Below are 15,789 nucleotides of genomic sequence, written 5' to 3'. Positions count from 1 at the left end.
ATTAAAAGTGCTACTCCAGTGAACACACAAATGATAAGAAAGTGGAACAGCCTTACTGTCGATGTGGAAAAAGTTTTAGTGGTCTGGATAGAAGGTCACATAAGCCACAACATTCCCTTAAGCCAAAGCCTACTCCAGAGCAAGGCCCTAACTCTCTTCAATTCTATGAAGACTGAGAGATGAGGAAGCTGCAGAAGAAAAGTCTGAAGCTACCAGAGGTTGCTTCTTGAAGTTTAAGGAAAGAAGCCATCTCTGTAACAAAAAAGTGCAAGATGAAACAGCAAGTGCTGTTGTAGAGGCTGCAGAAGTTATTCAGAAGATCTAAGATAATCAAAATGAAGGTGGCTACACTAAACAATAGATTTTCAATGTAGACAAACAGGCTTGTATTGGAAGAAGATGCCATCTAGGACTTTTTTAGCTAGAGAGGAGAAGTCAATGTTTGGCTTCAAAGCTTCAAAAGACAGGCTGACTCTCTTGTTATAGGATAAAACATAGCTGGTGACTTTAAGTTGAAGCCAATGCTTATTTACCATTCTGAAAATCCTAGGGTCCTTGAGAATTCTGCTAAATCTACTTAGCCAGTGCTCTATAAATGGAACAGAGAACCTAGATATAGCAATCTATTCACAACCTGGTTTACTGAATATTTAAAGCCCACTGTTGAGACCTACTGCTCAGAAAAAATGATTCCTTTAAAATATTACTGCTCATTAATAGTGCACCTCAAAGAAACTTCAGGTGCACTGAAGGCAGGAAACACAAGAGAAGGAAAAGATATACGATAACAAACCCCAAACAATTAAGAAAATGGTAATAGGAACATACATATCGATAATTACCTTAAATGTAAATGGATTAAATGTGCCAACTAAAAGACTCAGACTGGCTAAATGGATACAAAAACAAGACCCGTATATATGCTGTCAACAAGAGACCCACTTCAGACCTAAGGACACATACAGACTGAAAGTTAGGGGATGGAAAAAGATATTCCATGCAAATGTAAATCAAAAGGAAGCTGGAGTAGCAATTCTCATATCAGACAAAATAAACTTTAAAATAAAGACTATCACAAGAGACAGTGAAGGACACTACATAATGATCAAGGGATCAATCCAAGAAGAAGATATAACAATTGTAAATATTTATTCACCCAACATAGGAGCACCTCACTACATAAGGCAAAGGCTAACAGCCATAAAAGGGGAAATCGACAGTAACACAATCATAGTAGGGGACTTTAACACCCCACTTTCACCAATGGACAGATCATCCAAAAAGAAAATAAATAAGAAAACACAAGCTTTAAATGATACATTAAACAAGATGGACTTAATTGATATTTATCGGACATTCCATCCAAAAACAACAGAATACACTTTCTTCTCAAGTGCTCATGGAACATTCTCCAGGATAGGTCATATCTTGGGTCACAAATCAAGCCTTAAGAAAACTGAAATCGTATAAAGTATCTTTTCCGACTACACGCTATGAGACTAGATATCAATTAGAGGAAAAACTCTGTAAAAAATACAAACACATGAAGGCTAAACAATACAGTACTTAATAATCAAGAGATCACTGAAAAAATCAAAGAGGATATCAAAGAATACCTAGAAACAAATGACAATGAAAGCCAACGACCCAAAACCTATGGGATGCAGCAAAAGCAGTTCTAAGAGGGAAGTTTATAGCAATACAATCCTACCTTAAGAAACAAGAAACATCTCAAATAAACAACCTAACCTTACACCTAATGCAATTAGAGAAAGAAGAAAAAAACCCCAAAGTTAGCAGAAGGAAAGAAATCATGAAGATCAGATCAGAAATAAATGAAGGAAACAATAGCAAAGATCAATAAAACTAAAAGCTGGTTCTTTGAGAAGATAAACAAAATTAATAAACCATTAGCCAGATTCATCAAGAAAAAAAAGAAGACTCAAATCAATAGAATCAGAAATGAAAAATGAGGGCTTCCGTGGTGGCGCAGTGGTTGAGAGTCCATCTGCCGATGCAGGGGACGTGGGTTCGTGCCCCGGTCTGGGAGGATTCCACGTGCCATGGAGCAGCTGGGCCCATGATCCATGGCCACTGAGCCTGCGCATCCGGAGCCTGTGCTCTGCAGCGGGAAGGGCCACAGTGGTGAGAGGCCTGCGTACGGAAAAAAAAAAAAAGAGAGATGTAACAAAGGACACTGCAGAAATACAAAGGATCATGAGAGATTACTATAAGCAACTATATGCTAATAAAATGGACAACTTGGAATAAATGGACAAATTCTTAGAAAAGCACAACCTTCCGAGACTGAACCAGGAAGAAATAGAAAATATGAACAGACCAATCACAAGCACTGAAATTGAGACTGTGATTAAAAGTCTTCAAACAAACCAAAGCCCAGGACCAAATGGCTTCACAGGCGAATTCTATCAAGCATTTAGAGAAGAGCCAACACCTATCCTTCTCAAACTCTTCCAAAATATAGCAGAGGGAGGAACACTCCCAAACTCTACAAGGCCACTATCACCCTGATACCAAAACCAGACAAAGATGTCACAAAGAAAGAAAACTACAAGCCAATATCACTGATGAACATAGAGGCAAAACTCCTCAACAAAATACTAGCAAACAGAATCCAACAGCACATTGAAAGGATCATACACCATTGATCAAGTGGGGTTTATCCTAGGAATGCAAGGATTCTTCAATATACACAAATCAATCAATGTGATACACCATACCAACAAACTGAAGAATGAAAACCATATGATCATCTCAATAGATGTAGAAAAAGCTTTTGACAAAATCAAACACCAATTAATGATAAAAACCCTCTAGAAAGTAGGCATAGAGGGAACTTATCTCAACATAATAAAGGCCACATATGACAAACCCACAGCCAACATGGTTCTCAATGGTGAAAAACTGAAACCATTTCCACTAAGATCAGGAACAAGACAAGGTTACCCACTCTCACCACTGTTATTCAACATAGTTTTGGAAGTTTTACCCACAGCAATCAGAGAAGAAAAATAAATAAAATGAATCCAAATCGGAAAAGAAGAAGTAAACCTGTTTGCAGATGACACGATGCTAAACATAGAGAATCCTAGAGATGCTACCAGAAAACTACTAGAGCTAATCAATGAATTTGGTAAAGTAGCAGGATACAAAATTAATGCACAGAAATCTCTGGCATTCCTATACACTAATGATGAAAAATCTGAAAGAGAAATTAAGGAAACACTCCCATTTACCATTGCAAAAAGAATAAAATACCTAGGAATAAACCCACCCAAGGAGACAAAAGAACTGTATGCAGAAAACTATAAGACACTGATGAAAGAAATTAAAGATGATACAAACAGAGGGAGAGATATACCATGTTTTCAGATTGGAAGAATCAACATTGTGAAAATGACTATACTACCCAAAGCAATCTACAGATTCAATGCAGTCCCTATGAAACTACCACTGGCATTTTTCACAGAACTAGAACAAAAAATTTCACAATTTGTATTTTAACACAAGAGACCCCGAATAGACAAAGCAATCTTGAGAAAGAAAAACGGAGCTGGAGGAATCAGGCTCCCTGACATCAGACTATACTACAAAGCTACTGTAATTGAGACAGTATGGTACTGGCACAAAAACAGGAATATAGATCAATGGAACAGGATAGAAAGCCCAGAGATAAACCCACGCACATATGGTCACCTTATTTGTGATAAAGGAGTCAAGAATACACAATGGAGAAAAGACAGCCTCTTCAATAAGTGGTGCTGGGAAAACTGGACAGCTACATGTAAAAGAATGAAATTAGAACACTCTAACACCATACACAAAAATAAACTCAAAATGTATTAAAGACCTACATGTAAGGCCAGATACTATAAAACTCTTAGAGGAGAACATAGGAAGAACACTCTATGACATAAATCACAGCAAGATCCTTTTTGACCCACCTCCTAGAGAAATGGAAATAAAAACAAAAATAAACAAATGGGACCTAATGAAACTTAAAATCTTTTGCATAGCAAAGGAAACCATAAACAAGACCAAAAGACAACCCCCAGAATGGGAGAAAATATTTGCAAACGAAGCAACTGACAAAGGATTAATCTCCAAAATTTACAAGCAGCTCATCCAGCTCAATATCAAAAAAACAATCAACCCAATCCAAAAATGGGCAGAAGAGGTAAATAGACATTTCTCCAAAGAGGATATACAGATTGCCAACAAACACATGAAAGAATGCTCAACATCAGTAATCATTAGAGAAATGCAAATCAAAACTACAATGAGGTATCATCTCACACTGGTGAGAATGGCCATCATCAAAAAATCTAGAAACAATAAATGCTGGAGAGGGTGTGGAGAAAAGGGAACCCTCTTGCACTGTTGGTGGGAATGTAAATTGTTACAGCCACTATGGAAACAGTATGGAGGTTCCTTAAAAAACTACAAATAGAACTAACATACGACCCAGCAATCCCACTACTGGGCATATACCCCAAGAAAACCATAATTCAAAAAGAGTCATGTACCATAATGTTCATTGCAGCTCTATTTACAATAGCCAGGACATGGAAGCAACCTAAGTGTCCATCAACTGATGAATGGATAAAGATGTAGCACATATATACAATGGAATATTACTCAGCCATAAAAAGAAACAAAATTGAGTTATTTGTAGTGAGGTGGATGGACCTATAGTCTGTCATACAGAGTGAAGTAAGTCAGAAAGAGAAAAACAAATACCATCTGTTAACACATATATATGGAATCTAAAAAAAAAATGGTTATGAAGAACTTACGGGCAGGACAGGAATAAAGACGCTGACGTAGAGAATGGACTTGAGGACACGCGGAGGGGGAAGGGTAAGCTGGGACGAAGTGAGAGAGTGGCATGGACTTATATCTACTGCCTAATGTAAAGTAGATAGCTAGTGGGAAGGAACCGCATAGCACAGGGAGATCAGCTCGGTGCTTTGTGACCACCTAGAGGGGTCGGATAGGGATGGTGGGAGGGAGACGCAGGAGGGAGGAGATATGGGGATGTATGTATATGTATAGCTAATTCACTTTGTTATAAAGCAGAAACTAACTCACCATTGTAAAGCAGTTATACTCCAATAAAAATGTTAACAAAAAAATTAGTGCACCTGATCACCCAAGAGCTCTGATGGAGATTTGTGACGATATTAATGTTGTTTTCATGCCTGCTAGCACAGAATCCATTCTGCAGCCCATGGATCAAGAAGTAATTTCTACTTTCAAGTCTTATTATTGAAGACATACGTTTTGTAAGGCTATAGCTGCCATAGATCGTGATTCCTCTGATGGATATGGACAAAATCAATTAAAAACCTTCTGGAAAGGATTCAACATTCCAGGTACCATTAAGAATATTTGTGATTCATGGGAAGAGGTCAAAATATCAAATTCACAGGAGTTTAGCAAAAGTTGATTTCAACCCTCATGGATGACTTTGAGGAGTTCAAGCCTTCAGTGGAGGAAGTAAATGCAGATGTGGAAATAGCAAGAAAAGTAGAATTAGAAGTGGAGTCTGAAGATGTGAATGAATTGCTGCAATCTCATGATAAAACTAATGAATGAGGAGTTGCTTCTTATGGATGAAAAAAGAAAGTGATTTTAACACTTCACAGCAAGGCCCTAACTCTCTTCAGTTCTATGAAGGCTGGGAGATGAGGAAGCTACTCCTTGTGAAGGTGCTGTGAAGATTGTTAAAATGACAGCAAAGGATTTAGAATATTACATAAACTTAGTTGATAAAGCACCAGCAGAGTTTTAGAAGACTGACTCCAATTTTGGAAGAAATTCTACAGCGGGTACAATGCTATCAAAGAGCATTGCAAGCTACAGAGACGTCATTCACAAAAGAAAGAGTCAATTGATGCAGCAAACTTCATTGTTGTCTTATTTTAAGAAACTGCCCCAGCCGCCCCAGCCTCAGCAATTAACACCCTGATCAGTCAGCAGCCATCAACACTGAGGAAAGACTGTCCAACAGCAAAAAGATTACAACTCACTGAAGGCTCAGGTGATGGTTAGCAATTTTTAGCAATATTTTAAAGTTAAGGTATGTACATTATTTTTTTAGACATGTTATTGCACACTTAATAGACTACAGTATAGTGTAAACATAACTTTTATATGCACTGGGAAACCAAAAAATTCATGTGACTCACTTTATTAAGATATTTGCTTTATTACAGTGGTCTGGAATTGAATTCCCAATATCTCCAAGTTATGCCTGTATTTTATTAAATTATTCTAAGATAGAATTTTGATACTATTAAATACCTTAGTATGGTTTCACCAGCATTGAAATGAATTTTAAAAATACATATATAGGGACTTCCCTGGTGGTGTAGTGGTTAAGAATCAGCCTGCCAATGCAGGGGACCACGGGTTCGAGCCCTGGTCCGGGAAGATCCCACATGCTGTGGAGCAACTAAGCCTGTGCGCCACAACTACTGAGCCTGCGCCTTAGAGCCCGCGAGCCACAACTACTGAAGCCTGTGTGCCGCAACTACTGAAGCCCGCGCGTCTAGATCCTGTGCTCCACAACAAGAGAAGCCACCGCAATGAGAAGCCCGCGCACCGCAACGAAGAGCAGCCCCCGCTCGCCGCAACTAGAGAAAGCCCTCACACAGCAACAAAGACCCAACACAGCCAAAATAAATAAATAATTTTAAAAATACATATATACACATACATACCTATAGACTGTACAGGGCCAGCTTCATGAACATGCAACTTGTGCCCTCACAGGACCCCATGCTCAGAAGGGACACAGGATTTAGTGCTCTGAGGTTGCCTTTGAAATTTTAAATAAGTTTATCTTTGAACTTGTGTGTGTTGTCATTGAAAGTTGGTTGGACAGTGGAACCTGCACTAGAGTCTCAGAGCCTTGGCTCACCCACTCCATGTGACGTCTCCGTGCTTCCTCATGGTGGGCTCTCAGCAGCCCTCTTCCTACCTCCTGATGTCCTAGGTCCCTGTCTAACCTTCGCCTTCCTAACCCTGAACACTGCTTCCTTCCATCTGGATGGCCAACCAGTTGCATAGGCAGAAGTGGGGAGGGTGAGGGAGGAGGCCAGCATTCCACCGTCACCCTTGGCCTCCGGCTGGGCAGGGGGCCCTAGCAGCTACACAAACAACAGTGTTGGGGATGAATGCACAACCCCATTACTTGGGGTGAGGCGAGCAGTGGCTTTCCCAGCATAAGTAGGATTGGCAGTGATATGGCATGTTTGGTAGGTGACTTGGTGGGGGCCCCTTGCCAACTCCTGATCTAGGAACCGAGTGGGTTCCTTCACAGAGGTCGCAATCTCTTAGAAGTTGCCTCTTTGTCATGGGTTGGAGCAATGGGACTGTGGGGATATTTACTTCCTTGCCCAGGTCAACCAAGAGACTATAAATGCTGCATAAATATAGAGTTAATAAGAAAATATAATGAATATGCTGTAGGAAAATACTTCAAGGTGTACCCTCAGAATTTTAAAAAAATGTAATAGCATTTATTTTATAAAGGAAGCTGAAAATGAATTGTCTGTCTAGAAAAACAAAGTAAATTAGAATATATTTTAGTAATACTATGGGGAAGTAATCTAATTCATATATGGCAGGGTGTAATTGTCTGACATTCTGGTGCTACTAAGTGACTTACTCCACTATGTCTGGGAGTTTTCAAACAAGTAGAATGCCAGTTCCAAGATTACATAGATCATAACTGATTAGTTCAACCATTAATTTTGATCAGAGTGATGTGGGAACCATTGTGATATGATGTGATGTCATAACTTTGTTAATTTCTGGTATTTTAGGAGTTGCCCATTTTCACCCACATAGACCAAAAAGTGGAGGTAGTATAAAGGAATAAACTTTCTTTTTTCCCTTTGTTGAACCAAGAAATTAAGCCTCATGTCAACATCATCCACTGTGACTCTTCCCGCACCCCACCCTGCCCAGTCCCACCTTTTTTTTTTCTCTCTGCCTAGAACTCTAGGTCTTCCCTAGGAGAAGTGTACCAGGAATAACTGCAATATTCTACCAGTCCATTAGGGTTTACGAAGTATACAAAGTATACTTCAAAGTGTACGAAGTATACAAAGAAAAGGGAAAGACAAGGTAAAAGACAAGGGAAAGGAACCTGAATAAGGTATTCAAGATAAAATGGTATAAAGAATTCGAACCCAATTTTTGTTGACTCATCTTTCTTGGCAGAATATAAAATTGAGAATACAAGTGATATGTAGCAAAATGTAGGGATTTTACCAGACTGTAGAAATGCTTAATTCAGTTGAATTATTAAGAGTAATATTTAACTTTGACTATCATCAAATGAAAGGCAGGAGGAATTTTAGAGATACTGTGGCTCTATATAGAGATGAAAAAATCATGTCCAGTGGACTAAGTGACCAGGCAAAAGGCCACACAGTATCAGAGTCAGAACTATTGACTCCTAGCCCAGTAGTTTTTGAATTTTCTTTACCTTCCCCTAAACAAAGGTCTTCCTACAATTCCTAGTAAAAGCTAATCATGTACATATTTTACTTTTAGCAGGTTATAATGGAATGTTAATGAGGTTTTGAGCCATAGTCCCTAATTAAATAGCATTTTAAATGAAATGTTATCTACAGTCTTAAATTTGTAGCACTACTTTTAATTAGTAAATTTAGGCACTGTGTTTAGGGAGGAAGTTATTTAACATTTAGTTTTGGCTTCAAATAAGAAATAGTGAACTTTCTGGATGGTTTATTGTACAAACTAATTTTCTGGTATTTAATATATAAAAATCAATTTTTTTGAAGGAAGAAGAAGAAAATGAAACCTTTGAACTGAGCAGGGAATATGAAGAATTAATCAAATTGAAAAGGAGTGGCTCTATTCAAGCTAAAAATCTAAAAAGCAAGTTTGAAAAAATTGGACAATTGTCTGAAAAACAAATACAGAAAAAGATAGAAGAAGAACGAGCAAGAAGAAGAGCAATTGATCTTGAAATTAAAGAGCGAGAAGCAGAAAACTTTCATGAGGTAATACTGTTTTATATTTAACAGTTATAGTTCAGTAATGATGATGAACTTAACAGAAATAACATTGACTTTGAAATAAGTGTTGGAATTTACAGTTAACCATCAGTGTATAAAATAATCTTGGAACTAAATAGCAAAAGCACATTAAGATCTTAAGAGACTTTAAAAAGATTTCCCTACTCTAGCATTGTTCCAAAATGACTTTTATAAGAATTAAAGCCTACAGTGAACATCAAATGGTTCACTTTAGCAAAAATAGCTCAGAAATATTTATTGGCACAAGTTTTACTTTGAATCAGTAGAACCAGTGTATATTAAACTCCAGAGATGATTCATACCTACTTTCTTAAAGATGAGGCCAACAAAGCCTATATGATATGTTCAAAGTCATGCCAATCATTCAGTGGCAGAGCCTAAATCAGAATTCAGGTGACATGAATTTGAAGTACCTCCATATGTAAAATAAGGAGGCACTCACTAGATGACCTATAATGGCCATTCCAGCTTAAGGACTAGTTCCATGATTATGAATATTGGTTTAAATAAGATCTGGAAAACTTATTCTGTCAAAATTGCCATTTTATGTTATATTTAACATATATTCTTCTAAAAATTGATTTTCATCATACATTTAACTATAAAACAGGTATGGGAATTTGGGAGGGTCTTCAGAGGAGATTGGTGAATAAAAAGAATGATGAAACTATGGGCAAATTCCAGGACTATAAGCAATTCATTATTACTGAGACAAGTAGAGTGCAAGCACAGCAAAAGATGATGAAGACGCAAGCACAGGCAAGATGACCCATCTTAGATGCCATATTAAGGAACTTTGTTTTATTGGGGTGCAATGAAGGGATTTTTAAAACATGGAATGATATTATCAAATAGGCATCTTTATCGCAAGATCATGCTGAAGCTAAAGATGGCTTTAGACTTATGCATTAAAAAATTATTTGAAAGCCTACTATGTTCCGGAGACTGTTCTGGACACTGGGACTACATTGGTGAATAAACCTGCAGTCCTCGCTCATATGGTGTTTAGAATCTAACAGGTGTGGGGCAGGAGACAGGGAATGGAAACAATGATTGGGTAGTAAATAAAAGCTATGGAGATTAACAAAGCAGGGTAAAAGACTATAGATTATGTGGTACAATTTTGTACAGGGTGGTCAGAGAAAACATGAGGATTTGAACTAGAACTGGAATGGAGAGGACTGATAAGTATGTAGGATACAAAACTGGCAAGACTTAGCTTGGAAATGGTGGTGGAGAGGAATCAAAGTGACTGGGTATACTAGGTAATAGGGGAACATAGGAGTTTGGTAGGAAGGGAGGTCACAAGCTAGACAAATGGAGATGCTGTAGAACATCCAGATATCAATTAAATTGATATGCATCTGAACTTAGTGCAACATACACAAAAACATAAGGACTTAGGGACTGGGTTATAAACCATTTTGTCACAGCTAAAAACTAATGCCATTGCTATTTTTAATATCTTTTATGTTGGGCCCTATGTTAAGTTTTGGGTACATAAAAGTGAATATAATATGCCTTCAAGAAATCCAGCCTAATGAGATGTATGAAAACAATTAAAATTGTCATTAAGTGCTAAGATAGTTATGTATTTAGTGTTATGGGATCAAGTAGTATGGAATCAGTATTCCTAGGAGATGTTTAACAGGGCTGAGAAAATGACATTTTAGCTGAATGTGAAGGTTGAATAGAAGTTTCAGTTAAAGAGGGAAAGCATTCCAGATTGGAAGGACAATGTGAGTCAACAGGAAGGTTGTAAAACTTTATCTGGCAGAGTGGAAAATAGGTTCAAAGGAAAGGTTCATATAATAGGTGATAGGATAAAATGTTGTAAAACTAGGTTGCAGCTAGCTGAAGGGCCTTTTTAACCTTGTGGGCACTATAATCCGGGAACAATGTTAATAATCAGGGGTTTTTTTTTTGGCTGCATTGGGTCTTTGTTGCTGCGCGCGGGCTTTCTCTATTTGCGGCAAGTGGGAGCTACTCTTCGTTGCAGTGCGTGGGCTTCTTATTGCGGTGGCTTCTCTTGTTGCAGAGCACGGTCTTCGTGGCTCGCGGGCCCTAGAGCGCAGGCTCAGTAGTGGTGCACGGGCTTAGTTGCTCCGCGGCATGTGGGTCTTCCCGGACCAGGGCTCAAACCCGTGTCCCCTGCATTGGCAGGTGGATTCTTAACCACTGCGCCACCAGGGAAGCCCAAATAATCAGTTTTAAGACAGAGTGATAAAAGGCTTATGTTTACAGAATCCTGGGATCATGGAGGATAAACTGGAAGATGGTCATGAAGTTGGGGGCAAGGGAGAAAAATTGACCCAACTTTAACAAAACTGAGTTACAGGCAGGTGGTTGCTGAGAAGCCTAACATTGCTTCAAGATTACCAGGGAAACTAGATGATGCTACAGAGAATTCAGGAGGTCAGGAGAGGAGGGAGGGGTGAATAAACTGTTTTGGACCTGTGAAGTCTGAGCTATATTTGGAAAGATAATGGCAGTCTGAAACACAGGTACTGGGCTCAGGCAAGAGGCAGGAGCTACAGATTGTTTCAAAGTATAGATGTAGATAAAACCATCTTGAGAGTTAATAGTTGGAAGGTGAATGATAAAACCCTGGAGAACACCAACATTAAATGGACGGATGGGCCATAAGATCAGTTGATCCTTTAGAGACAAATCACAGAAGGTAAAGAATTTAAATAAGCATGCATGTGCTTCCTTTTTTTGAAAAAAGATAGTGAAACCTCAGTGATACCTAGTCCTATAAAATTTGTAGGTAAAATAAATGAGGTACGTAGCTTCTGGTTTTAATGCTATTACTGACTCTTGTATAAAAGGATATGAGATTAGGACCTGGCTGATCTTCTGTAATCCATGAAGATGTCCTAAATTGAGTTTCCTGTGTAGAACCTGACATTCCTCCTATCATATCCCTCTAGATTAAGGGTCACCGAGATCCTGTGTTAGCATAGTTTTGGCAGAGTATAATCAACTTCCAGAGTAGGATCTTCCCCTCCCATCTGATATTTGTTTTCCTCCTTTAGAAAATACCTTCTCTTTATGTTCCAGACACCTTTCAAGGCCTAACTCATTCATGTAACCTTACCTAATCTAAGAATTCCATCCCAGCTCCTGTAACCCTTAACCTGTACTAACATTTGGTAGGTAAACCACTTAATTTCCTTAGTTTGACATTCTATCTAGATCTTACAAGGTGCACTCCAAAACCATTCCTTGCATTTTTATCCCAAATTCATTGCCTATTTCGGTTGCCTGTAATATCCACATGCTGGGAGTATCAATGCCCTGCTAAGAATGCACCTAGACTCTAGAACAAAGATCATTCCATTTATAACGTGACTCTCTTAGTAGATTCATTTCCTGGAAACACTTTTAACCTGGCTTTTCAGGGATTCAACAAAAGGCAACTGTACTCAATAACTGAAAGACTGTTCATGAACTTTCTCCCAGTTAACTTATGAATCCTTTTTTTTTTTGCGGTACGCGCGGGCCTCTCACTGTTGTGGCCTCTCCCGTTGCGGAGCACAGGCTCCGGACGCGCAGGCTCAGCGGCCATGGCTCACGGGCCCAGCCGCTCCGCGGCATGTGGGATCCTCCCGGATCAGGACACGAACCCGTGGTCCCCTGCATCGGCAGGCGGACTCCCAACCACTGCGCCACCAGGGAAGCCCGACACAAAATTTTATGCAAAAATTCAGAAGGCAAGTTATTAACCAGGAGGGATTCAGTCAGAATAGCAGTTATTGTGCCTGCTGAAACATCCTATCTTGAGGATTTATTTTGTAAGCAAAGAATAACATGAACTGTTTTAAGTCTGAAAAAGGAGGTCCATTTTTCTTTCCATGTAAGTCTCAGAAAAGCCTGCTGAGATTAAAACTGCAGTTTAATACTTTGCTTGTTAAGCAAGCAAACCATTGTTTAACATGTACTTTTTACCCTTTTAAACATAATAAACAATCATATCAACACTGTTCATTAACAATAATGGTAGTCAGGCTTTATGTTTATCCACTGAAGGTTAAATAATGGCGTTAACAATAGAATTTACCCATTAGGTCTCTGGTTGTGTCTGATGTTCTAGCACTTTCCAGTATCAAATAAAAATTTGATTCAGGAGAACCAGAAAAACTATCCAACTTACTTTTAACTCCTCCTTCTACATTCATTGGAGCTGCGGTGCAACACCTCAAACTAATGTAAAACATTGATGAACCAAGATTTTTCTTACACAGGCAGTTATTTTACAGCTTGTTTCAAAATTTCCTTTATTGGTTGCACGTGGTACCTGGAAGCAATTTCCTCATAGTACAGTGAAATATGAAGTGGTGGCATTTCCAGATAGACCCACAAGAGTCTAAGTAGTTTAGAAACCAAGAGTCAACTACAACTAAAGTACTTTTGAAACCATGGATTAACTGTACCCATAAGACCCCACTCTACTAAAACTGCTATCAAAAGGCCAGTGAGTGATCTCATCATCACCAAACTGGTTTTACAGACTCACACTATCTGACAGTTTAAATTCTGCTCTTAAATTACCCCCTTATTTTCATGGCTTCCAGCTCTCACCCCTAAACAGACTGACTCAGAACCATACTTCACCTCAATGATTTCCCCAAGTTCCACCATTGCCTCTTTCAATAGTTGTCTTCCTGTTTATTCTCCCTGAAAACATTCTTTGCCATTGCCCATCAATAAATTATTTGTTGAATGGAATTCATCTCAGTTATTAACAAAGAAGAGCGAGGAAAGAAATCATGAAGTGGGAAATAACAGAAATTACATTTCTGTATTATGTAGTAGGGTGAAGAGTGATATGGAGACTCTAACGAGAAGGAAGTATTTTAATAATTGTTAACAATGTATCATATCCTCACCCTTTTCTGTTACTCATTATCAACAAGCACTGAGATTTGGTTGGGCAAATAAATACACCAGGACTCCAGAGATAATGTATGATCTTTACACTGGGAGAAAAGGATTCCAATAGTTAAGAAAATAGTTCACAAATGAAACTTTCATCTTTCCCAAATTGGGGGATAGTGAAAATGTCCATGTCTGCAGTGTGGCAAATAGGCATAACCAAACATGTTAATTATTTTGTGCCTAGACATCTTCAGAACTATTAACATCTCAGTTCTTGTTGGTTTTTAGACAACAATTCTTATTCTTGGCCCATTTTTGTAAAGGAAGAAGATGTTGATATCAAGCCTGCAAAAAAAAGTGAGGCTCCATTTACTCATAAAGTGAATATGAAAGCTAGATTTGAACGAATGGCTAAGGCAAGAGAAGAAGAAGAACAAAGAAGAATTGAAGAGCAAAAGTTATTACGCATGCAGTTTGAACAAAAGGAAATTGATGCAGCACTACAAAAGGTACCAGGCTTATATTTCCTTTATTTTCCAAAGATGACCTTTTAAAGACAATGAAGTTTTATGAAGAGGTATTAAAAAAAAATTTTAATAGTTTTCAAGTAATTGAAATGTTTTATAAAATACTTTGTAGTAAGCATACTTACACGTTCTTTACTTTGGGGGGAAAAATATATTTACCTCCAAATTCTATTACTAAACCACTGTCCTGAAAATAGTACTACAGTATAAATGCCAACTTGAATGCACTTATTTTATTATAGAAAAGAGAAGAGGAGGAGGAAGAAGAGGGTAGCAACATGAATGGCTCCACCATTGAAGATGAAGCGCAAACCAGATCAGGAGCTCCGTGGTTTAAGAAGCCTCTAAAAAACACATCGGTTGTAGACAGTGAGCCAGTTAGATTTACTGTTAAAGTAACAGGAGAACCCAAACCAGAAATTACATGGTGGTTTGAAGGAGAAATATTGCAGGATGGAGAAGACTATCAATATATTGAAAGAGGAGAAACTTACTGTCTTTATTTACCAGAAACTTTCCCAGAAGATGAAGGAGAGTATATGTGTAAAGCAGTGAACAATAAAGGCTCTGCAGCTAGTACCTGCATTCTTACCATTGAAAGTAAGAATTAATCACTCTTTGAATCTAGAACTTTTATTCTATTTAAAAATGTTTTCCTTTAAAAAAAAAAATCACTTTTGTTCTCTCTTTTTTAGCTGACGACTACTAGGTCCCCTTCCCTCTCCCTGGAACACACACCCTCTCTCTCCGACTTTCTTACTGCATCCATCCTTTCTGTGGCGGGGCCAGAAAAGGAAACTGGAAGTGCCACTATGCTGACTCCTCATTCCTTTCCCCAACAGTCTTCACAACACAAGCTCGTCTGAAAAGTACCTCCTTCCTTTTCAAATGAGCACCAGATTCACATTACGCAGTATACGTTGTTGGTGTGTAATTTAATAAGGCCAAGTGGGAAATTTACTCAATTATTTCTATCAGAAGCCATACAAAGGCTGCGTATTTCCCATGTTTACAGCAATGATGTTTAAAAAAATCATAAATCGGACATATTTTGCATGAAAGAATAACACTTATGAGCTATGCACACCTAAAATTAGTCTGAAATAGCTGAGTTAAGGAATTTGGAACCTATCAATTTGAGTGGGCTTTTTTCCTCAGTAGTTTATCATTTTGGTTGTTGTAGTTTCAGAGTCTTTCTGAAGCAGAGATATGAGGGGGTAGGGGTGTCATTTCTCCCTGTGTGTGGAGAAAACAAAAAAACTAAAGACTTTTAAGAAACAACT

At 38.3% G+C, this 15,789-nt stretch overlaps 1 protein-coding gene across 1 annotated transcript in view; it reads left to right on the top strand.

Annotated features, from left to right (window-relative positions):
- NEXN (nexilin F-actin binding protein) overlaps window positions 1–15,201 on the top strand; it is a 30,497-nt gene extending 15,296 nt beyond the window's left edge. Inside the window, exons 8-10 of the mRNA XM_082861125.1 lie at window positions 8,841–9,062; window positions 14,303–14,488; window positions 14,749–15,201. Of these exons, the coding sequence (XP_082717251.1) occupies window positions 8,841–9,062; window positions 14,303–14,488; window positions 14,749–15,117 (777 nt within the window). The 3' untranslated portion in view covers window positions 15,118–15,201. The remainder of the gene's footprint in view (window positions 1–8,840; window positions 9,063–14,302; window positions 14,489–14,748) is intronic.
- The last annotated feature ends 588 nt before the right edge of the window (window positions 15,202–15,789 follow it).

This window comes from Leucopleurus acutus, assembly GCF_964270905.1.
Source record: "Leucopleurus acutus genome assembly, chromosome: 2".
Classification (NCBI taxonomy): Eukaryota; Metazoa; Chordata; class Mammalia; order Artiodactyla; family Delphinidae; genus Leucopleurus; species Leucopleurus acutus.
Note: the sequence above shows the minus strand (reverse complement) of the source record. Positions and strands in the feature narration are given on the sequence as shown.